Here is a 22781-nt window from a genome sequence, read left to right on the forward strand (position 1 = left end):
GCCCCTCTTCCATGAAGTCTTTTATCTGGATTATTTAACTGTTTCTGTTCACAGACATATGAACTATATGCTGCTTTCTTCACTCAGTTCAAGGTTGTTGTTTTCAGGTTTTATCTCTATTCTCTTTTTTTCTCATTATTATTACCTCTTTGTACGTTATCTCGGCACCTCCCCCAGATGTAAACCTGATTCTGCTCAGATAAGACTTTGAACTTGACACAACATGCTGTTTTTTATGAGAAGTTGAAGTGATGTTAAAAGAGTTGATAATGACTGTATGATCTGTTTTTAGTGTTTTATTCTCTGATTTTACTCACTACGCAGCCTTCTGCTCATTGTGTTTCAGAGGTTAAAAAGTTGCTGAATGAGACACAAACACTCTGATGTTGTTGTGAGAGCAGCAGGAAAACTGGACCACTGCTGCGTGCAGGCGGGTCTGTTTGGTTATTTAGATATTGAGCGTTGTGTTGGTCAGTGGCCAAACATACATACCATCAGGACACATCAGGGGACAGACTGCTGACGTCAATTCGGTCGATTGGGGACATTTTATGTACCTGAAAAGGTTCCTTTTGTAACGATTTGAACACACAACACATGGACACAGTGCAGAGGATACTCTGAGAAAAGGTGACGAAACCTAAAGAAGCACAAAGTATTCACAGAGAAGCTTGAGTGGTTGTTTTGTGTTATTGTAGTTAAATGTGTTGTTTTTCTCACTCAACATGGTTGTAATGTTGTGATTTTACCAAAAGATGATGTGGACAGTGTTCATAAATTTGGCTAAAAGGTTGAAGTTTTAAAAAATGAAGCATCATAGGTAATGTGTAAGGTGCTTCTACACATTTCTCATCAACAACTGACTTACAGTGAAATTTTAACATTTAAAAAAGTAATGTGACACTTAAAAAAAAATATTAACTTCCATATGTAGGAGAAGAGAAAAGTAGTTCAGAGGAGCTTATACCTTAAAAGTATGCATGCAGTTTTTATTTAAATGTGACATTATTTCCCTGAAAAGGGTATAATTTTTTTTTTTATATCAGAATAAACGTCGTCACAAGTGTAACAACTGGATCACATTAATCCTCATTTTTTATCCCATACTCCCTGTTTGACCATCTTCTGATTCAATTTTGCTCACAAAATAATTTTAGTTTGACTATTATTATTATTTTTTTCTTTTTTTATGTCATTTAAAAAAAAAGAAATTATTTTATATCATAGTTTGGATACTTTTCCATTTGTATAATGCAATTCTGAGTTTGTATTCTCATGTGTGATTTTTTTTACTTTAACCTCTTAAAATCTTTCTTGTCTTTTTATGTTGCCTGATCTCATTTTTTTTGTTGTTTTGTTTTGTTTTGGTCAAAATGTGTTTTTTTCCACTTCCTAATATTGACTTCTAATCTTATTATGTTTGTTTGTTTGTACCAAAGTATCCACCTGACTCTATAACCTGACTCCATATTCTTAGATTGAGACTGACATCACTTGATTGTAGTGGCTCTGTTTTAACATTAGGCGGTTGTGGGCTTCCATATATACCTTGAACTTGGGTCTATAGCAAACACTCAAAGGTTTCCTGATGTCCCTCTAAGCTCCCTGTAGAGGATGTGATTGGTCTGGTTGGATTTCAAACTTGTGTGTGTGTGTGTGTGTGTGTGTGTGTGTGTGTGTGTGTGTGTGTGTGTGTGTGTGTGTGTGTGTGTGTGTGTGTGTGTGTGTGTGTTTTCTCCGACTGAAAGGGTTAAACTCGTAGTAAAACAGATCTACGCTCAGCTCCTCCCCCTCCTGATTGTTGGCGGTGAGTTCCTCAGAAATCACACCACTCCGGAGCCCGCCTTCCCCCACCCGGGCCCCTCTGGGCTCCTCCCACGGCTGGACCACATTGAAATGGGTCTGATGTTGTTGTCAAACATTACAGTGAGCCGAGCATCCTACCTCAAGTCCGAGCATCTTTACGCAGCGCAGCTCGCTGAGCCAGAAACTAGATCCTGAGCTGTCCTCTTTGAAACAGCTGTCACATTTTAACAAGAGAATTAGATTAATTGTTACTTTATTTTATATATAGATACTTCTTCTTCCAGTGCTGCTGGAAAACATGGGACGGACGCGTTTCGCCTCATTGTTGCTGCTCTTCTGCGCTGTTACCCAGACAAGTAAGTTCCTCCAATCTCATCAATTACGCGCCAATTAGCTTCTTCTTTCCGCTTTGGCAGCTTGTTTATTCAGTGCAGAATAGTGCTGTGCTTCAGTGTCTTGTCGTTTGATAGCTGAATGTGTTTAAACAGAACTTTTAAAGGTTTTTTTGTTCATGTGCGAGAAGAAGTGGGTTTAAATTGCCTTCTGACAGCACAGGATGCAAGGTGAGTGGGGGAGGGCGCAATTATTCCTAGAATGTAGGTCAAATCTGAAGCTGCGCCATGCACTGTGCATATTTCCCCCCAACATATAGACATTATAATTCTAACAGTTTATTTTACAGCCTTTGAGGTTTTATGGGATTCTAAATCATAAAAACTAAAATCAAAAACACTTAATTAGACTAAATTAACACGCTTTATGCAACAGATGTTGAGTTGCATTTGTTTTAAATAACAAAAAAAAAAAATTGATTTAAAAAGTATTTTTGTCAAACTCAGTTAAAGAGCCTTGGGGTTTAAAAACTTCACACTTTCCTCCAGCATCCCCTTTTTTATTTTTACTTTTTTTTTAACCATGCTGCTCTCTGAATGGAGCTGGGTGTTTTGTGCTTCATTCACTGGCGCTCAGCAGGTTGTGCAGCCAATCAGCTCTGAGCGGTGTGAATACAGTCTGTGTAAAGATGTCAAGCGGGGTTTCTGAAAAGCCGGTTTTTGAAGCTGTTGCCATTCATGATGTGGGAAATGGGCGCCACTTTAAACCCCTGAACAAACCTGGCAGCACGGAGACATGAACATGAACTTGAAACTCGCTGTCTTCATGGTGTTTCCTCGCCACATGATGCAACACCCCATACATTTGCAGGACTCATCACCTAAAACGCCCCACATTGTTGTGATGAATGGAAGCCCTCCAACTCATCCTCCAATGCAAACACACACACAGCCGCAGCATTCCTCAGGTTTGGGGTTTGGTGTCACCGTCGAACGGGTTCCCAGAGTGTCGCTTCTCGGAAATGCGTATGAGGGTGAAACATGTCAGAACTGGTCGTCAAACACATTTCCACACCAGTTTCAGAAACGTGGGAAGTTTTGCAACATGAGCTCTCCAGAGATTGTGAAATTGCATTCCCAGAAAGTAAATCTATGCTAATTTATCCCGTCAGAGTGATTCCCGACAATGAGAGACTTCATTTCACATTAGTTTTTAAAAAGCAGACCTCTTTCTGATCCCTGGATGGTCTTTAATTAAAGGAACTAGATGTGACAGACAGAAAACAAACAGAAGAAGCTCTGATCTTCTACTGAATCAATAACGCTGCCGTTTGCTCCAGTCTGTGCACCAGAGTCTGAACTTTAAGCCTCCTGAGTAAATATGAGGATGGAGTTGACATTAGGTAACAAATCACCGAATTCAGGGAATGAGACCCAGGCTACACAGAGAGAAAAAAAACATCCTGACCTTCTTCTGTGAAAAGGAATCTAACTTTAAACAGTTTGGGCTTCATTTAATCTCTTTTCTAACGTCACTCAAAGGTCACAGGGTTCGTCAACATAAAAGTATGACTATCTTTATCAGAAGGGCAATAAAGGAAGCCTTTCACATGTCATAAAGAATTCATTAGCTTAACGGTCACTTGTAAACTTCACACCCACGAGTTTTAAAGTCAGATAAAATACTACAACAGTGGTAATAAAGGAGAAACATTTCCTCAACCTTGATAACTTATTAAGCTTCATATGAGCCAGGAAAGTTCGGTTTCTTAACAAGTAAAGTTTTCTTATTCCATTTGCAGATTATTACAAGCAACTCAGGCATCAGTTTTGTATTTTTGTATCTTGGAATAAGATATTTCTCTGCACCTTTCAGGTAAATGTGGGTCATAATGAGTCCAATAAGACTTGTTTTACCAAAAATAAGAAAGAAACTCTTGATCAGATTTCAGTTTTTGCAGTGAAAGCCTTTTAACCATGACCAAACACCAGATGTCTTTTTCTGTACAACATGCATGATTTATTATCGTCCTCTCTCCTGCTCATTTCTCAAACTGTAACTCCTCATAAATATTTATACTATAAGTAAAAGGCTAATCTTGCTCTTTCTCCTCAAACTAAAAGCCTAGCTGCTGGTGGTTTGTTATTCCGGGGATAAACACCTCCCTCTGCCCCCCTTTCAGAAACAGGTGGCGATGTAGGGTCGGGAGCCCCCGGGGCCAGAGGAAGGATTGGCCTCGAGTGCCTTTCCATGAAGTGCTGTGCCTCCGATGTACAGTCTAATTGGTCCTTCCAGTTCGGTGGCTTTATCCGGTGCGTTATAGGCGGGGGCAGGGAGGGAGTATGAACGTTTCCTGTAGGGAGCATGAAAACATGGACATCACATCCCTCGTATCAGTGCCTTTTTTGCTGAAGCCTGATAGAATCCTCTGTTATCAAGCGTGCAGTATCCCTGTGTGACTGGAGGTTGAACCGGCTATCGGCCCTCTTTAAACAAATGCCAGGCACGTGTAGGTTTGTTCATGTGTGTGTCACGTCAGAGTGATTACCTCCAGAGACCTTGCTCCTCTGGAGGCAGATTTATCGCCATCTTTGGACATGTAGCCTCCACCCACTCAGCAATAAAACTCAACTGAAGTCGTTAAAGTGGATTTTACCAGACGTATTTACATGCATACTGAAATACCTCCATGACTGCTCGGATTAATATAAATGCTGGTGGCGTGCTTTTATCGTGGATTGAATTTTTGGTGCTATTAATGCAGTTATTCAGTGTGCCCAGAAGATATCTCCTTGTCGACCTCCAGACTTGATTTTCTAATAAGCTTTGTGTTCAGTGAATGAGTACAAGGCTTCAGCAACTTTAAATGGCTTTCAATTCATGATCCCCTGAGGCTGGGTCTAAAAAAATGAGTGACCCTATGATGGGTCCTTTTAAACATCCAGGATGCTGAGCTATCCCTCCTTTTTGAATTTGTCTTTTGGCTGACATATCCATGCCATGTTTGTAGAGATTGCTGCTGAGAGAATTTGTTAAAGCTCTGAATTTTTAGTCCAATGAAAATATATATTCATGGTTCCCAGTGGATATATTTTTAAAGACTGGTGATCTCCAGACAATTCCTGGAGCACCGTTGTGAGTTTTAAATTTTAAGTCAGATGTCTCGACAAGTATTGAAAAGATTGCTTTAATATTTTGTTGATGTATTCATGACCTACAGAGGATATGTCCTACAGCATTCTGTGATCCTGTAATGTACCATCATTGATTGGGAGGTGTGTGTTTGGATGACATATCTCAAAAACTATATGACTGATTGTCATTGACTTTGGTACAGATGTTCATGATCCCCAGAGGATATAACTTACTGAATTTGTTGACACCCTGAGGCTTCCTTGGCAGCACATTTTGGGTATTATGTGGCATCTTTAAACCAATCAGATCAACTGTTGTCGTGAAATTTTCTCCCCACTTACTGTCCCAAGAGAATGAATTCTACTGGCGAGCTCTTGACTCTGTAGCTATCAGGTTCAAGGTTAATATCAGTTAAATCTCTTTTGAAGAGAACTGAGAGATGCTTACTAAAACATCTTACTGAACAGTGTGTATGTATTTCTGTTTCACAGACGCGTTGGCGACCTGTGGGACTCGACAGTTCCAGTGCGGGAATGGGAAATGCATCACAATCAGATGGGTGTGTGACGGCACTGACGACTGCGGCGATGGCACAGATGAACTTCCTGGTACCTGCTGTAAGTAGCTGCTACTGCGACACATGAATAAAGACTTTGCAGAAAAACATTGTGTCATCTCAGTGTTTTTTTTCTGTGAATTTCCCCCTCAGCGGCCCGAACATGCCGAACAACAGAGTTCAGCTGTGCAGATCGTCTTAACCAGTGTGTTCCACGCAGCTGGCGCTGTGATGGGAAAGCCGACTGTGAGAATGGAGCTGATGAGGAGGGCTGTGGTAGGTGGAGCTGACTTCAGGAGGGTCTGTGGTGTACGTCTCCTCACTCTTGGTCCTCTTGTAACTCTGCTGTATGTTTCTCCCTCTCAGTTGTGAAGCAGTGCACAAGCACAGAGTTTCGCTGCAGAAGCGGCCAGTGTGTTTCCTCTTCTTTCGTGTGCGATGATGAGGCTGATTGCGACGACGGCAGTGACGAGGCCTCCTGCCCACCCTCTACTTGCAGCACCTCCTCCTTCCGGTGCAACAACAGTGTTTGCGTCCCGAACCTGTGGGCCTGCGATGGTGACGCTGATTGTCCCGACGGCTCCGACGAATGGCCGGGGAACTGCGGCACAAAGAAACCCGACACCGTTCCCACTCATCAGTGCTCCTCTCTGGAGTTCAAGTGCAGCAGTGGGGAATGTATCCACAGCAGCTGGAAGTGTGACGGAGGGGCTGACTGCCATGACCGCTCGGATGAGGCAAACTGCGGTAAGTGTAGTAACACAATTTTTAGATGTATCGCCACTGATGCTTGCTCTGTTCTGCGCCCCAGGGTCTTTGCTGATGCTCTCCCTGCCTTGCTTTTTTCTTACAGTTTACAGTTTCATTTAGTTTACGCTTTGTCCAAAGCAACGTACAACACAAGCAAGATCAATTAATGAATCTATCTATCTATCTATCTATCTATCTATCTATCTATCTATCTATCTATCTATCTATCTATCTATCTATCTATCTATCTATCTATCTATCTATCTATCTATCTGTCTATCAATCTATCAACCAATCAATCTTTATCTATGAAGTACCAAACCACAAAAAATGTTATCTCAATATGCATTCCAGAATAAAGAGATGGTGTGCTCTCCCCGCATTAGGCTTTGGCATTCCACTTACATAGGGAAGGGCAGGGAATGCCCAGAACAGACATAATAATCACCTTTTGGGGATAATCTTCAACTTTTTAGTTTACTTAAATTCCAACGTGTGCTTTTCCTCCAGCTCGTACTACCTGCCGTCCAGATGAGTTTGAATGTGGTGATGGCACCTGCATCCATGGCAGCCGCCAGTGCAACCATCATTACGACTGCAGGGACATGAGTGATGAGACGGGCTGTGTCAACGGTGAGAATCACCTCCCAAACACTCCCCAGCTACAAGGATACGAGTTCTTGTCTGTAACTGGATCCTTTGTTTCCTTTTCATCCGTCTTGTGCACAGCCACCCGTTGTGAGGGCCCCACCAAGTTTAAGTGCCGCAGCGGAGAGTGTATCAGCATGGAGAAGGTGTGTGACAGGCGTCGTGATTGCAGGGATTGGTCAGATGAGCCTCTCAGGGAATGTGGTGAGTAGGGCGGCCTCTCATTCATAACTGTCAGAGTAATTACTACTTCTACAGTTTTAATGAGAGCGTCTGCAGCTCCAGAGTACTGGTTACTGTACACAGTCCTGACAAAAAAAAAGAGATGGTCAACCCAATTCTTCCTCCCATTGCAGGCGCTAATGAATGCCTCTACAACAATGGAGGCTGCTCCCATGTTTGCAAGGACCTGAAGATCGGCTACGAGTGTCTGTGTCCTGCTGGGTTTCGTCTGGTTGACTCCAAACACTGTGAAGGTAACGTCTGACAATATCAACCCCCCTCACTCCCTCCGTGTAAACAAACCTTTCCAACAAATCTGTTTAATATTTCACAATCTCTGCTGTGGAGCTCACTCTGCTCCCAGATAAAGAGAGATCTCGTCATTCTTATCAACGTAGTTTATGTAATTTCTCATTAAACTCTCTTCTTTCCTTTCCTTTAGACATTGATGAATGTGCCGAACCTGACACCTGCAGCCAGATCTGCATGAACCAGATGGGCAGTTATAAATGCTGGTGTGAGGAGGGGTACCAAGTGGACCCAGCGACCAAAGACTGCAAAGCCATCGGTACCGTGTCAATGTTCCCCAAAGAATGTTCTTTTTTAAGAATATCTGAGATGTGTTGCCAGTGTTAGCGGCTAATTCTCATTGTGGAATGAGCAGTTTGGTCAGTTTGAGTCTGGATTGTCTAAATAAGAACAAGAATTGTCCCTGTTTGTTTTTCAGGCACAATAGCTTACCTCTTCTTCACCAACCGTCATGAAGTTCGAAAGATGACTCTGGACAAAAGTGAGTACACCCGAGTTATCCCCCGTCTGAAGAACGTTGTGGCCCTCGATCTGAACATGGCCACCAAGGAGATCTACTGGTCTGACATCTCCCAGAAGAAGATCTACAGGTGAGATGGAGGGAGAGAAACATGAGTGAAAGTTTGTTTTCTCTTGAATCATGTTTGACATGAACTCTCCCTGTTATTCAGAGCTCCAATGGACGCAGCCGATGACTCCTCCCAACACAGCATCCTCATCAACAGTGGCATTGATGCTCCTGAAGGCATCGCATATGATTGGGTCCACGGTAACCTGTACTGGACTGACAGCATCCGCAGCACCATCTCTGTGGTTACCGCCGATGGAAGCAGACGCAAAACACTCTTCAGGCGAAACTTATCGAAACCACGCGCCATCGTGGTTGACCCTGAGCACAAGTAAGACCGTGATCCTTTTGTTTTCAGTCCTAAAGAATTTCGATTCCAGTGTTTTAACTGTTCCCTGATGTGTGTCCTCCCAGCTTCCTTTACTGGACTGACTGGGGGAATCCTGCCAAGATTGAGAAAGCAGGTCTGAACGGAGGAGACCGGACTCCTTTGGTCACCGACAACATCGAATGGCCAAACGGCATCACGCTTGGTAAAATCCCACTTTGGGTTCTCTTTATTTAAGAATGTTTACGGTAAAAGGTCAAAGTTAAAATCAAAACTGTGTTGAAGTCATCTCAGGGTGATACTTCAGGTTGCTCTAAACGGCTTGTTTAAAAAGTCACAAGAGATTTCAGTGAGATCAACGCAAGATTTGCCTAAGACGTGACATCACCAGTTGGTGAATCTCCTTAAAAGGTCAAGTTTGTAATTAAAGTAGGAGAAACATGGGTTTAGGGCACAGGAATAGAATGCTGGAAGGATTCCCGAAAGCTCTTTGGTTGAATTTCAGAGTGCCCTGAAGTTTCCTAAAGACACAGTAGGCAAAATTGGCCTGAGATTCAAAAATTGCATTTTTTGAGCTTTAAATTACGTAAAGGTAATTCAGATGTAACAGAAGGATCAAATGAAGCCCGAATAACCCCACTCAGGCATTTTAAACCCCCTCTCTGGAATTTCTGTCAATCCCCAAGTAGTCAAAGGTGTTCCTTTAGCATTGTTCATTTCAAGCATGTGGCACAACGGGACTAATGGGTCATGATCTGAAATCCTAAAGTATCATAGCGACTCGAATTTCAAATTATAGCACAGAAAGCAGTATACGTAAATATAAAGGTGTACAATGAACAATGTTTAAATTAATCTGTTAAACAGAGTGTAACCAGCAGGTGGAAACAGGTTTATGTCTGTTTATGAATCTTGGCAAAAAAAGTGAGACAGATTGTGCTGCCAGGTATTTAACTGCACACCTTTACGATATTCTGCGCTCTGTTTTTTAAAGGTCAGTGACCCAACAACACCTGGAGTAGAAACATCCAGTGAAACATTTTACATTCATATGTTGGCGTCATTGTGGCACCTGAGCTTTCAATCAAATTCATGCTTATGGGATTTTGACAGCCCAAAATCAAGGATGCATGCACCAACCTCAGTTGGGCATGTAGTCGCTTTGACAGCCAAACTGATCATCCTGTTATGGATCTGTTGAGTCTGATCCAACCTGTAGTAACCCCTTCCTCTCCTTCTCCACAGACCTGTTAAACCAGCGTCTCTACTGGGTGGACTCAAAGCTGCACACTCTCTCCAGTATCGATGCGCAGGGTGGTGGTCGTCACACCCTCGTCATCGACGAACACAGCCTGGCTCACCCATTGGGTGTCACTGTGTTTGAGGTACTGCCTGCTTAAAATTTCTGTTACACATCCACCAGAGCATGTCCAACTCAACACACCAAAAACATGCGTGAACAGTGGTGTTTATGTTCTTGCTGAACTTTGTACTTTCAGGATCGAGTGTTCTGGACGGACGTCAGCAACAACGCCATCCTCAGCGCAAACAGGCTCACAGGTGATGACATCAGACCAGTAGCAGAGCACCTGTCGTCACCAGAGGACATTATTCTCTACCATAACCTCAAACAGCCTGCTGGTAAGAGTTAGGCCATCGAAAAGAGAGCACCATGGATATTCACATCTTACGCTCAGCTAAATCTAAACAGCCTGAATTTCTTGACATAAACAGGAGCTGCATTAGAACTGGAAACACATGTCACAGGTGACTGACAGTACAAACTGTTTTCATTTTAGGGAGGAACTGGTGCCAGGTTTCCGTCTGTGAATTTATGTGTCTGGCAGCTCCACAAGTGGGCAGACATCCTCCAAAATATACCTGCGTGTGTCCGGATAACATGATGCTGGCCAGAGACATGAGGACGTGTGTACCTGGTATGTACGAAATGAAGAAAACAAACACTTTGGAATCATTTCTGAGAATTCAAGATAAATTTGTCTCATCTTAACGCTTACTCTTCCTCCTGTGTTTGTATTTCATCAGCTGTTCCTACACCCGAAGCCCCAACACCACCTCAAGTTCCAGCCATCATCACCACTCCACAGCCACCAGTGCCTGACAGCACCACTCCCAAACCGCAGGTCAAGACCACACCGAGACCCCAGGTCAGCACTACACCTAAACCCCAGGTACGCAGCACCGCAGTGCCCATCACTACCTCTAAAGCCGCAGCCAAACCAGCATTAAGAACAACCTCCAAACCGCCTGGAAGAACCACAACACCACAACCAAAAACAACGCCACCGAAGCCAAAGATTGTCCAGACGACCACCGAGTCTCCCTCCACCACATCAGGCAAGTCCAAAAACAGTGTCTCTGAACTGAACGTAATTGAACATAACTGAACCCATTCGTGGCATATCCCATCATATAGATTTATATTGTGTTTTATCAGATTGCATTGAATGATATAGTATCATACCGCATGTTAACATGTTTGTATCATGTCATAAAATAACCAGTTTGTTGGATTTTGAAAAGGGGACTTTTTTAGCATTAAACTTTTCCAGGGGTTGATCTCCATATTCTCCTGATCAGACACAAAAATGTTTTTCTCCTCCTGTAATAATAATAGCCGGGGTTTGTTTTGGGGACACAGCTGAACACAAACAGAACATGCCTGTTTTAGGTCGGTGGGGTGTTTCATGGAAAAGAAGCGGAGCGGTCATGTCAGTGCGTTGCCCTCATACTGACATAACCTTAAGCTTTGTGTATCATTAACTTCTTTTCTTGTTTTTGCTCTTCCCCCCAGACCACAGTCCTGATTTTGCTGCAGTTATACCCAACACAGCCTCCACAGCCCCACTGGCCCTCTATATAACCTTACCTCTGGGTGAGTTTCTTCCCCGGTTACACAATGCTCTGAAATAACACCTGCCACAGCATCCTTAACTTCCCCTCTCACCTCTTTATTTGTCCTGCACAGCGATTCTGTGTATCGTGGCTGTTGGTGGAGTTCTGCTTTGGAGGAACTACAGACTCAAGAACACCAACACCATTCACTTTGATAACCCGGTCTACCAGAAAACCACAGAGGACCAGGTCCACATTTGGAGGAGCCACAGTCCTGATGGGTACTCTTACCCAAAAGTGAGTTAAACCAGATTCAGCCATCACCTTTCCTCTGCCTTCAGATACTCGTTTTTTAATACGCATCATATCATGTCTGACGTTCACGTTTGTGCGTTCTGTTTCATCAGAGACAAGCCGTGAGCTTAAATGAAGAAGCAGACAACCCGGCCTTCACAGAGAACTGATAAAGCTGAGCAGGGTGTTCAGAGGAGTCTTAATGATAAGCTACCTTAAAGGTCCTTTTTTGTTTCTTTACCTCACACTGCACAAAGAAAAGGGAGTCAAAGCCAGGACGAGACAGGCTGAAACCACTATATCCTCACAGACAAACACGAAGCGCTCTACGCTGGAAACCAGGGTCCAACGTTTCTTCAGGTTGCACATTTTCCTTCGTCAGGTTAACTTCAAACCAAATCAACAGACAATCTTTTTTTACCTGTTCTAAGTGTAATTCACATCATATAACTGGAAAAATTGTGTCATTCAAAAGCCAATATATGTCTTTTTTGCATGCATCTCCTCAAAGGAGCCTTTAACATAGAAATGTGAATTTTCTTTAACTTTTTGAGGTAGAATTCACAAATAAGTGTTGTAAATATCAATGTTTTAATCGTTTGTAAGTTCATGAAATGAAATGTTTTGGCCCAAAACAACTATGAAGCTTTTGCTAACGGACTAACTTAGCTTAGCTGGGAGATGGAAGGAAACAGAGATGGTTAAAATTAAATCCGACAGAAATAAAAAAATACAACCAAGTAATACTTTGGCACATGAAAACCAAGGAGCACGGAACAGATCCTGGAAGGGTCAGCCTTATGTTCCCACAGCCCATAGCTTACAATAATCACAGTCATTACAAGAAAAAATAGAAGAGGCTGATCAAAAAGGGTTTCGGCCGAAGCAGAGCTTATAGATGTCGAAACCAAATTTTTGACTAAAATCTTAGAAATGTGGGAATATGGAGCTGTGAGAACCCAAGAACTCTCACAGCCCAGCTAGCTAGTAACTCTAGGTTCCATGCCAAGCTAAACCAAGCTAACCCGTTTCTGGCTTCATGTGCACATTCAAACAGTAACAATTGACTGTGATTCTGAAGCCAAGCGCGAACTAACATATTTTAACATTAAAACACATTGTTTTGATGCTGTTTTCAACAAATATAATATGGTCAGTAAGTCTTAAAAAAGATGTTGGGTGGATTTCTTCACCTCTGCAAAAGCCTCTAGCTCTTTTTCAGGTGTTTTGCTAAATTGGTGAGGCTAAGGTCATTTGACATTAGCTTCTTGCTTAACTCAGAGACCTATAAATAGCTTCAATCATTTCTTCTAACTCTCAGCCAAGACAGAGACTGAAGACTTGCTTCAATATCAAGCTATTTTTTCCCTAAGCCTTACTATTTTTTCCAACAGTGATAGCATGAAAGCTACGCTAACCTTTCATGTGCCAGTTTAACCTGCGTGACCTCAGACTACATCAGAGTTTTATGCCTACCGTGGCCTAGTAGTGAGAGAAATTATCATCCAAAAGGACCTGAATGTGCTGCTGTAGCTGAGCTCAAAGACGACACGTGACTCAGAGTGTTAGCCTTGATTTATCCTGTAGTTAGCGATAGCCTTCAGCCTCCCCATATGGTCACAACATGCTCCCAGCAGCTGTCTGCTGTTGGAGCTTTGGCTCCTCTCTCCTGATTTGTGATGGGCTGTCTGTACATTGGGAAGCCACCTTTAAATTCTCCCTCTCTTTGCCCCTCCTGGGAGGGCCAACACATTCCTGAAGGCTGCGAAGCTTTGAAGCACCCACGTGTGACCAATCGGGTCAACGCTACCGCTCCATACTGAGGCCTGTGTTTATTTACATCCTCCCTCGGGAGCTGAACTTGAACTTGCCTTACACCAGCATTCCCAACAAAAGGAAGCCATGGGCCTCATCATGGTTGTTGGATACACATTTCTCATTGGATGTTTGAGTTTGTACAGTTTTAAAATGTGCCTTTTAGCAACATATTGTCTTCACCTGTTCATGTTGGTGCCATTGAACTCAGTGAATCTGTATAAAGTCTGTTTGGAGTTCAGGCAGTGTTACACAGAACAAAGATGGCGATATTTGTTTTATTGGTTGAAGGATTGTTGTGGCTTTTTAATTAGAAACATCCTTTAATGGAGAGTAACTGTACATGACTTTATTCTACATTCACAGACTAACAGTGCCGGTGAACTGTGTAAATATGATGTTCATAAATGTAAATATTTGTTCTTCTATGTTTTTTGTAATATTGGTGTCTAGACTTTGTTGTAAACTTTGGACATTCAGTGTACATAAATAAATGCTTCTATTTATTATAGATTCACTGCTGTGTGGCCTCGATTCATGAAGAATAGTAATCTGTTCTAGCATGTTTGCATTAGCTTAGTTTTGGACATTTTAGTGTTGTTTTTATTTTAAACTGACTATTTAACCATTATCTTAGCTAAGAATGTCTTCTGTATGCAGTTACTATTAGATAACTTTATTTAACTACCCATTCACCCATTAAACTTTTTTTCGTACAGGTCATTCATTTTAGACATATGATCTCTTTTTCAGCAACACAAAGTTTCAACAGCAAAATAATTAACCTCATACAGGCTAAAAGTTCCCAACAGAAGCCGACTGAAGCATTATTGAACAAAGCCTGGGTTAAGACTTTTCACTCAGGGTTTAAAAATGTTCAGGCTTTCTCTCAGTTCAGACTTCAGGAACAACAGATATCAGAGGGTGAATCTCATACTTCAGGATTAAAGGGAAGGAAAGTTTCAGAATTCTGCTCAGAAGGGCTTTAAAGGTAAAGGGGAGCATGTTGCCCTGATGAAGATACATCAATCACTGACACGTTTTGCTACTTTTGATCCTTTAATATTCCATATATTTCAACTTTTCACCCAATATTTTTTTTTTTATTTCAATATCTTTTAATGCAGGTTTCTCTATTTCTTTTAGCTGACTTCAACTGCTTTTTATATTCCCAGCTGTTCATCTGTGTGTTTTATATTAATTTTTTTTGTCAAATCATGGGTAAATCATTTTATATTTACTTTAATGTATCTATTACAGGCGATAATCCCTCACATACTGCTGTTATTTCAACTACACATTTATTTGACTGCCTATCCATCACTGTAGGTTGAATGTTTTACCTAACGCATCACTTTTTGTTTGCTGTAATGACAGTTAGTCATGATTTTACCATAAAGTTGCCATTAGCTATTTTTTTTTAACCAGTCTACTTTAATTTTTTTAATTATTGACTGTTCATCCCTTACTTACATGTCAGAGAACTGCTTAAACTCATAAGCTGTTTACAGCAGTAGGCTAATCCATTGACCAGCTTTTACCTGATCTTTGAAGGGTTTTTCACAACTTTTACTTTAGCTGCTAATTTATTATTTGCTAATTTGTTACTACAGGCTAACTATTTCATTCTTTCCCCTTATTTTAGCTGTTGTAACTGACAATGACTCGGCTGTTCGTCCTGTTTTTGTGTTATTATCAGCAGATTTCACTATGTGGGTCAAAGCCACGTTTCACTGTTGTTCTGGTAAGCTCCTGAGGTGCTGGCTGGACTACATGTCAGATGAGAGGTTTGAAAAACGTTCAGCAGAGTATTCCCTTGAGTCCATCCAGCAGCTTTGGTATGCAGACATGGCAGAAGACATGAAGTGAGGCCTTTTCTTTTTTTTCCCTCCTCTCTTATTTTTACAGGGGGGGTCTGCCTGGGCTTTTGTAGGTCTTTAGTGGAAAGCAAGCCCTCTTTCTGGGAAGGTCAGGACGTCACATTGAGAGGCAGAACCACGCACGTTTTTCCTAAATCGTCCCACACTGGTTGAGAAAAACACGCCAAGGGAGTGAAATTTTGGTTTGCTTTTGTTTACTTACACTTAAAAGTAAATAAACAACCTCAGCAGGCTAAAAAGGAAGTCTTTATGAGGTCTGATTACAACATCGAAAATATTACCCCTTATGATGACACAACAAGTACATTTTTTAACCATTTTGATGATTTTAAACTTAAAGTGTGATTTGAATTTGATCTTAGCTGAACAGAAACCCATTTGTTTGTGTTTTCAGCTTCAACTGTGCAACAAAAAGGCTATCAGAGATGAGAGGGAAAACAAACCACATTTGACCTCTCAGATTTATGGTCAAACCTCAAGTTGGATGGGTCACGTGCAAAGTTCAAGGCAGGGAGAGAGCGGAAGTGTTCAGCTGATAACAGGGAAGATGAAATATCATATCTAAAGGTAAACAGATAAGAAAAGAAGCTAAGGCTGATTACTTTTAATCACTCCTACGGAAAAATCTGTCTTTTTTAATTTTTGAGCAGATTCTACAACATTTTCCCATTTTTAGGACCTCAAAGCGTGAAGCTACCATGTGACTCTCTCTGCTCACCTGATTCAGCGTAGACAGAGCCAGAGAGTCAGGTGTACAGTCACTGGACCAGCTCTGACCTTTACTCAGACTTTGTTAATGTGGAATGATCAGCCTCTTTCTGGGGTGGACACCCACTATGACCAGACACCAGCTTGACCAATGTCTGCCAAAATTCCCAGAATCCACCTGGCTGTAGAAATAGACCTCGCATCTCTCTGGTTCCCTTCACTCACTCATCGTGTAAACATCCTCTCTGATGGTCCAGGGAAAGCAAAGCGTTCTGTTCTGATTCTGCGAACAGATTCTTACTCTAGCTGTAAATATTTTGTACTCTTTATTGATTTACTGTTGAGTCATCATACGTCATGTTCAACAAGTCAAGACCTGAATTATTTGCCTTTGCAAAGAGGTGACCTGGTCCTCTTTGGGCATAACAGAGCACGGGATGCTTATATCAAACAAACACTTAAATATATAGAATAAATTAAATAAAAGCATACAGATGAGGGTTCTGGACGCAGACTTTCTGATGTATTTGTGTCTGAGATCTGGCCGTCTTTTGTTAAATTCTGTCAGGAAACTCAGAATTCTGTCTTTCTTTGGTTGAAGAATTCTGAGAAAAACTCTGAATTACATCAGATTTAATCAATTCAGTCCATCGCTAAAACCACCAACTGTTTCAGTAATGTCTCCTAGCATTGTTTGGACTCTTATTGTGACAAACAGCTCCATAATTCAAAAAGGCTTATGTGCCAACAAGCAGGAGAGGCCAAGGACTTAGAGTCAGAACTTCCAGGAGGAGCCCGCTGCAAAGTTTCTTGGAGATGCATTGGTTTACAGGCCCCTGGAGACCACCAGACACAACCACTTTCCTGTTCTTACAGCCAATGAAGACTACGAGAGCCAGCACGGGGTTTCAAAAAGCATCAAGAAAAACAGGGCAAAAGATGGAAACATACTTTTTGGGACAAATAATAGTTAACTCTAAATTCAAAGTGACTTTATAAAGTTTCCTTTTATTTTAAAAAGTGGAATTGATGCTTTTTTTTTAACTGTAATCTGATATTATTCTCTAAAAATATGCTGTTTCATAACTGATAGATAATACAAGCTGAATATCCTGAGGAAAAGGGCATATTTACAGCCAAAGCAACACATGAATCCCTAGCTGAGGCTTATATTGACCTTAAATAGTCAAATTTAAACCAAAGAGCAAATGTTGATCTAAAGTGTTTATTAGTGAAAGCTGCTTTTATGCCAACACTGTGAAATGTTGACCAACTTCACTTTTAAAAACATGTTTTTATTCAGTAAATTTGTATCAGCTCGCCCCCTGGAGGAGAAATCAGAATATCCGTGACGTAGGCAGCGGAAACCACGTGGTAGAGTTTCCACACGCGCAGCTGCAATGCTGTCCTCATGCTAAGCTGTAAATTCAGTAAAAGCACAACTTTCAGCTGAAGCTGTTAACTTGAAAGCATGGCAGGCAAAACGGAATTAAAGATAAACTCTAAGTTTGCTGAGAAATATGAGAAATACCGACAGAAAGAAGAATTACAGAGACGTAAGTGTGTAAAGTCAGCTAGCTGTGCTAATCTGTGATGCTAACGAGGGGAGACATGGCGTGTGTTTGGATGGTTATGTGTAATTTTTGTTTGAAGTGTGTGTGATATGTGTGTATTTTATGTTGTTCTGCAGTGAAGGATCGGTACGGAGACCGAGGAGATGACAGTGACTCTGAGTCCGAGTCCAGCTCTGAGGACAGTGAAGTGGTTAGCATCCCAGGATCCTCTCTGTTATCATTTTATTTACTGTGTACCTTCAGGGTTTATTCACTGCTGTGCTTTTATTTCCATTCACAGGAGCTGGACCCTGAGATTGAGAGAGATTTCTACAGAACATTATCCCTACTGAAGAAGAAAGACCCAAAGATCTATCAGGCTGATGCCAAGTTCTACTCAGAAGGTGGTTATAATGTGTTAAATTGAAACTATGAAACATTAAACGCTCAAACTTATCTCTATTTACATAGCAACTTTTTTTTTTAAACTTCTGAACGTGCAGCCCAAAGTACTCTACAAAATATCATACTTTAAAATGAAAATAAAATTGATTAGCTGTGTGATGCCTTTGAGAAACCTGACATCTGAATATTGATATTTCCAAAGCGTCCACCAGCGAGGAGAAACCTTCAACTTCTAAGAAAGCCGTGAAGCCGATGTTTCTGAAGGATTATGAGCGTAAAGTCATTCTGGAAAAAGAAGGGTGAGTGAGCTACTCAGGATGATTCATACCATCACCCAGCTGAGCTTCATCACCTGTTACCTAAAACCTCTTTCTTTATTTTTACAGGAAATACGAGGATGACGATGATGACAGTGATGATGAAGAGGCTGCCAAGAGATTTGAGGTAGGTGGTGTCAAATATTGGCACTTCTTTGGCGGTCATTAAAAGCTATGGGTGTTGAATTCATTGTGCTTTTGTTTTCCTCCTCAGAGAGCCGCCTCCCCGAGCTACATCCAGGAGCAGAAGGAGCTGAAGGAAAGGTGAGACTCAAACGCTCTTAAAAATAAGTGCTTAAAAACAAAGAATCACAGAGTATTTATTCACTCTTAATTCACTCCTCAGCTTCCGAAAGTTTATCCAAGACAGCGATGAGGAGGACGTTAATGAAGGCAGCGAAGCAGAGAAAGACTCCCAGCTTCTGACCAGGAGGATTAAAACACAAGAAGAGAAGGTGAGGAGCTGGTTCAGGTCACTTCCTGTCATTAAATACAGATGGTCATGAGAAATTAGAGCTGGATTACACATCTCTGTGTGTTTGTAGGATAAAGAAGAAGCTGACTACGTGGAGTGGCTGAAAGGTCAAGGGGAGGTCAAGGGTCCGGAGGAGGTTAAGGACATGGTGAGTGAAAAGTAATAAAGAGCATTAAACTTATTTTTAGTTTATTTATAAATAATTACTCTTTTATTTTATTTTGTTTTGTTCTTTGCAGAAATATTTGAGGGACTACTGGAACGATCCTGAGCTGGATGAGAAGGAGCGTTTCCTGAGAGACTACGTCCTGAACAAAGGTTACCTGGACGAGGATGATCATGATGATGAGCGGTGCGTTGCTTCCTGTGATTCTAACTTCCCACCAATCTGAAAAGTATTCTATGTAAAACTTCCTGCAGTATCATTTCAAGATGAATAATGAGTTTCTGGTCCCTCAAAGCATCCCGACCTACGAAGAGGTGGTTCAGGAAGACGTGGAGGACTCTGAGGAGGAAGGGGAGATGTTCCTGGAGAGGCAGGCAGACTTTGAGAGAAGCTACAACTTCCGCTTCGAGGAGCCGGACGCTCAGCAGATCAAATCATACCCTCGAAACATCCCCACGTCCGTACGCTCTAAGGACGATCGCAGGAAACAGAAGAGAGAGGAAGTGAAAGAACGGAAGCGAAAGGTACGTCAGATGTAAAAATTAATCTCTCTTTGCTTCTCTTTTGCCTCTGTCTGTCAGCTGATGTGGACATTTTTCTGTTTCAGGAGAAAGAGCAGAAGCGCGAGCAGCTGAAGCAGCTGAAGAACCTGAAGAGAAACGAGATCATGGAGAAGCTGAAGAGGCTTCAGGAGCTGACGGGAAACGAGCAACTTGCCTTCAGTCAGGCCGACCTGGACGGAGAGTTTAACCCTCAACAACATGACCAGCTCATGCAGGTTAACTTAAACACACTCAAACACACACACACTTTGCAGTAGCCCTTAACCTCTTTTGTACCAAACACCTCTTGTCCAATCAGATGACTCTGTACAGTCTAGTTGCAGAACACCTCTCCTGGTGTTTCCTGTTTAGCTGATTAGAGCCTCTTGAATATAAACCAGCATGCTCGATGGTTCAGGCATTTAACGTTATCTCAACTTTTCCTTCTCCACTTGAATCTTTTTGTGTTTTCAGAAGTTCTTCGGGGACGAGTATTACGGTGAGGAGGAAGGAGAGAAGCCCCAGTTTGAAGATGACGATGAACTCGAGGGTAGGACTGAATTTTTCTCTTCATGTTGGCTGATGTAGCAACTTCAAAATCTGATTTAAGGAGTCACTGTTAACATAAAACTGTGAATTTAAATTTGTACTTAAACATTTTTAACAGAGCATTGGAACTGGGATACATGGACAGGAGAGGAACCAGAGGAAGACTACGTTGAAGGAGAAAACTATGATGAGCCTCACTGTGATGACGAAAACTTTATCGTGAGTTGATTTTATTTTTACAGAAAGGCTCAAATTAACCTTTTAAAGAAAGAAACCTGTGAGCCTGACGTCTTCCTTTTGGTACAGATGGATGCGGACTATGATCCCAGCCTGCACACCACCTCCAAGAAGAAGAAGAAAAAGGAGAGGATGAAGCTGAAGAAGGAGGATTTACCTCAGATGGGCAAGAGGAAAAAGAAATCTCACTTTGCAGAAGTCATCACTAAAGAGAAGCCGGTGTTTGATCCCCGTGCGTGCCCCTAAACATCCTGGATCTCTCAAAACAAGAGTGTGTTGCAGCTTTCGTCTCATTTAAGGTTGTTTGTTTTTCAGAGGAGAAATCCTTTGAGCAGTACCTGGACGAATACTATAAGCTGGACTATGAGGACATTATCGATGACCTCCCGTGCAGGTTTCGTTACCGACAGGTTCTGCCAAATGACTTCGGCCTGACGACAGACGAGGTGAGAACGATGCCCCTCCACTTCCTCTTCCTCCTAAACGGTTTACTGAACCCCGCTGTCTTTAGCCTCTGATGATGCTGCACCTTCATGCAGACTAACTGAATCCTGAGTAATGCTGCAGTGATGAGTCTGAGGTTCTGATCTGGTATTGTTTTCTCTCCGGGGAGAGCTCTGACCAGGGAATGATCTCACTTTAATCTTCTCTCTGAGCAGATCTGGCACAGAACTATACAAGGATTCACTGCTCTGAAAGTCCACTGTGTGACAATTCTGTTCTTCTCCTCTCCTCTCAGATTTTAACGGCCAATGATAAGGAGCTGAACAGTTGGTGCTCTCTGAAGAAGACTTGCATGTTCAGGTACCGACTCTGCCCCGCGGTTTACATGTCACACCTGCTCTTTAATTTCAGATCAGTTCATAAACCTGCTGTCTTTTTGTTTGTCCAGGTCTGAGAAAGAGGAGATGAATGATTTGAGGAACTACAAACTAAAAGCCCAAAATGAAAAGAAGAAAAGGGAAACCCTGAGCTCTATGTACTCTGAGTAAGTATGGCCCCCTGCTAATTGATCCTCGGATAATGGCATAATAAAACCGCTGTGATGTTTTGTGGTATTATCCAGCTTTATCCAACACATCTGATTTTCTCTACAGGGCAGATAAGGAGGGCTTAGACCCTAAGTCCAAGGTTGGAAAGAAGCGAAGAGATCGTCTGAAGAATGCTGAAAAAGAAGATCGAGCTGCAGAAGATGGAGATGCCGAGTCCACCCTGAACTCTACGAGAGAAACTCTCGCCCAGGCTCTCAGACAGGACGAGGACGAGGATGACGAAGAGGTTATGATTCCAGTGAAAAAGAAGATGAAACTTCAAGAGGAGCCTGAGGAGACTGTTTCTGCAGAGGGTGAGGTGGAAAACAGGACTGAGAAGCCAAAGTGGTCCAAGAGGAAGCAGAAGCCTTCAGGCAGACGTCTGGGACCAGGATCAAAATCCATGGGAGTGAAGATTGGTGGTCGTGAGTTCAGCCGTCAGAGACTTAAGGCGTACGGTCTGAACCCAAAGAGACTTTTCTTCAGACAGCTCGGCAGACATAAGCGAAAAGTACTGGAGAAGAAAGAGAAACAGAAAAGCAAGGAGTGACCATGGCTGGATCTTAAAATCTCAGATTCAACAGTAAAATATATTATTTGTGTGGTCCAAAAATTGATCTCTGATGGAATATCACTTTTACAATATGACAGGTGTGTTAAAAACCTTAATCTTTTGATTTTACATATTTATACCAGTATTTACAAATGACACATGTTATATTAATATTGGAACATCTTCTTACTACTTTCATGTAATGAGATTTTATAACAGCTGTGAACACCTAAAAAAGCTTTTTTGTAGATCTGTAATTTCTTATGGAGTTTAAAGATTAAAAAAAGTGTTTAAAATTGCATAATTTCTATTTTTTTTAGATGATTCAATATTTTGTTGTTGCCAAATGTATTTGATTTACTGTTTCCAGAAAAAAGAAACAACAGTTTTTTGTGGTGTTTGTGCTGAGTTAATTTTCAAAAAGCTATCTTCAAAGTGGAAGCTACTTTTTAGACTTTATAATAAACTTGGCTTTTTTAGGTTTGATTATCAACTATTCATATCTAACCAGTATTATTTTTTACTGCTCACTGTGTGTTAAATGATTTTGAGTGCCCAAAAACTTGTTCCTAATCTAAGCTATCAAAAACCAATGAGAAGACAGTGGTGTTAGCTTGTCTGCTAAATGCTACATTAGGAATGTTAATAAAATATTTTCGAGGCATTTGTTTTGATTGTAGAAATTACAAAAACTACATGTAGCAACTTCGTGTCGGAACAGCGATTTTAATGCAATTTTCAGTCA

General features: G+C 41.6%; 2 protein-coding genes and 1 non-coding gene across 4 annotated transcripts; all 3 read left to right on the top strand.

Annotated features, from left to right (window-relative positions):
* Window positions 1-1938: 1938 nt before the first annotated feature.
* ldlra (low density lipoprotein receptor a) lies at window positions 1939-14062 on the top strand. Of its 2 annotated transcripts, XM_074696670.1 has the most exons (18): window positions 1939-2162; window positions 5766-5891; window positions 5984-6106; window positions 6197-6577; window positions 7091-7213; window positions 7310-7432; window positions 7585-7704; window positions 7893-8018; window positions 8178-8349; window positions 8431-8658; window positions 8742-8860; window positions 9901-10040; window positions 10155-10296; window positions 10455-10592; window positions 10702-11013; window positions 11471-11551; window positions 11645-11808; window positions 11919-14062. In XM_074696670.1, the coding sequence occupies exons 1-18, from the start codon at window positions 2105-2107 to the stop codon at window positions 11973-11975; spliced, it is 2733 nt and encodes a 910-aa protein (XP_074552771.1). In that variant the 5' UTR covers window positions 1939-2104; the 3' UTR covers window positions 11976-14062. The 2 variants fall into 2 exon arrangements, with proteins under 2 accessions (XP_074552771.1, XP_074552770.1); XM_074696669.1 differs by having other exon boundaries at window positions 7091-7432.
* A 3475-nt stretch (window positions 14063-17537) lies between these two features.
* kri1 (KRI1 homolog) lies at window positions 17538-22279 on the top strand. The gene is made up of 18 exons (XM_074697113.1): window positions 17538-17764; window positions 17899-17972; window positions 18063-18165; window positions 18369-18465; window positions 18553-18610; window positions 18698-18747; window positions 18830-18938; window positions 19029-19106; window positions 19198-19310; window positions 19420-19648; window positions 19732-19902; window positions 20141-20216; window positions 20334-20434; window positions 20522-20684; window positions 20768-20898; window positions 21192-21256; window positions 21345-21440; window positions 21550-22279. The coding sequence occupies exons 1-18, from the start codon at window positions 17680-17682 to the stop codon at window positions 22031-22033; spliced, it is 2283 nt and encodes a 760-aa protein (XP_074553214.1). The 5' UTR covers window positions 17538-17679; the 3' UTR covers window positions 22034-22279.
* On the top strand, window positions 21014-21111 carry LOC141810248 (Z30 small nucleolar RNA). The gene has a single exon (XR_012600064.1). It is a non-coding gene; the product is annotated as a Z30 small nucleolar RNA (small nucleolar RNA).
* Window positions 22280-22781: the final 502 nt, after the last annotated feature.

The sequence above is a fragment of the Halichoeres trimaculatus genome, unplaced genomic scaffold (genome assembly GCF_033239565.1).
Source record: "Halichoeres trimaculatus isolate MK-OKI-2021-1 unplaced genomic scaffold, fHalTri1.1 fHalTri1_scaffold_20, whole genome shotgun sequence".
Classification (NCBI taxonomy): domain Eukaryota; kingdom Metazoa; phylum Chordata; class Actinopteri; order Labriformes; family Labridae; genus Halichoeres; species Halichoeres trimaculatus.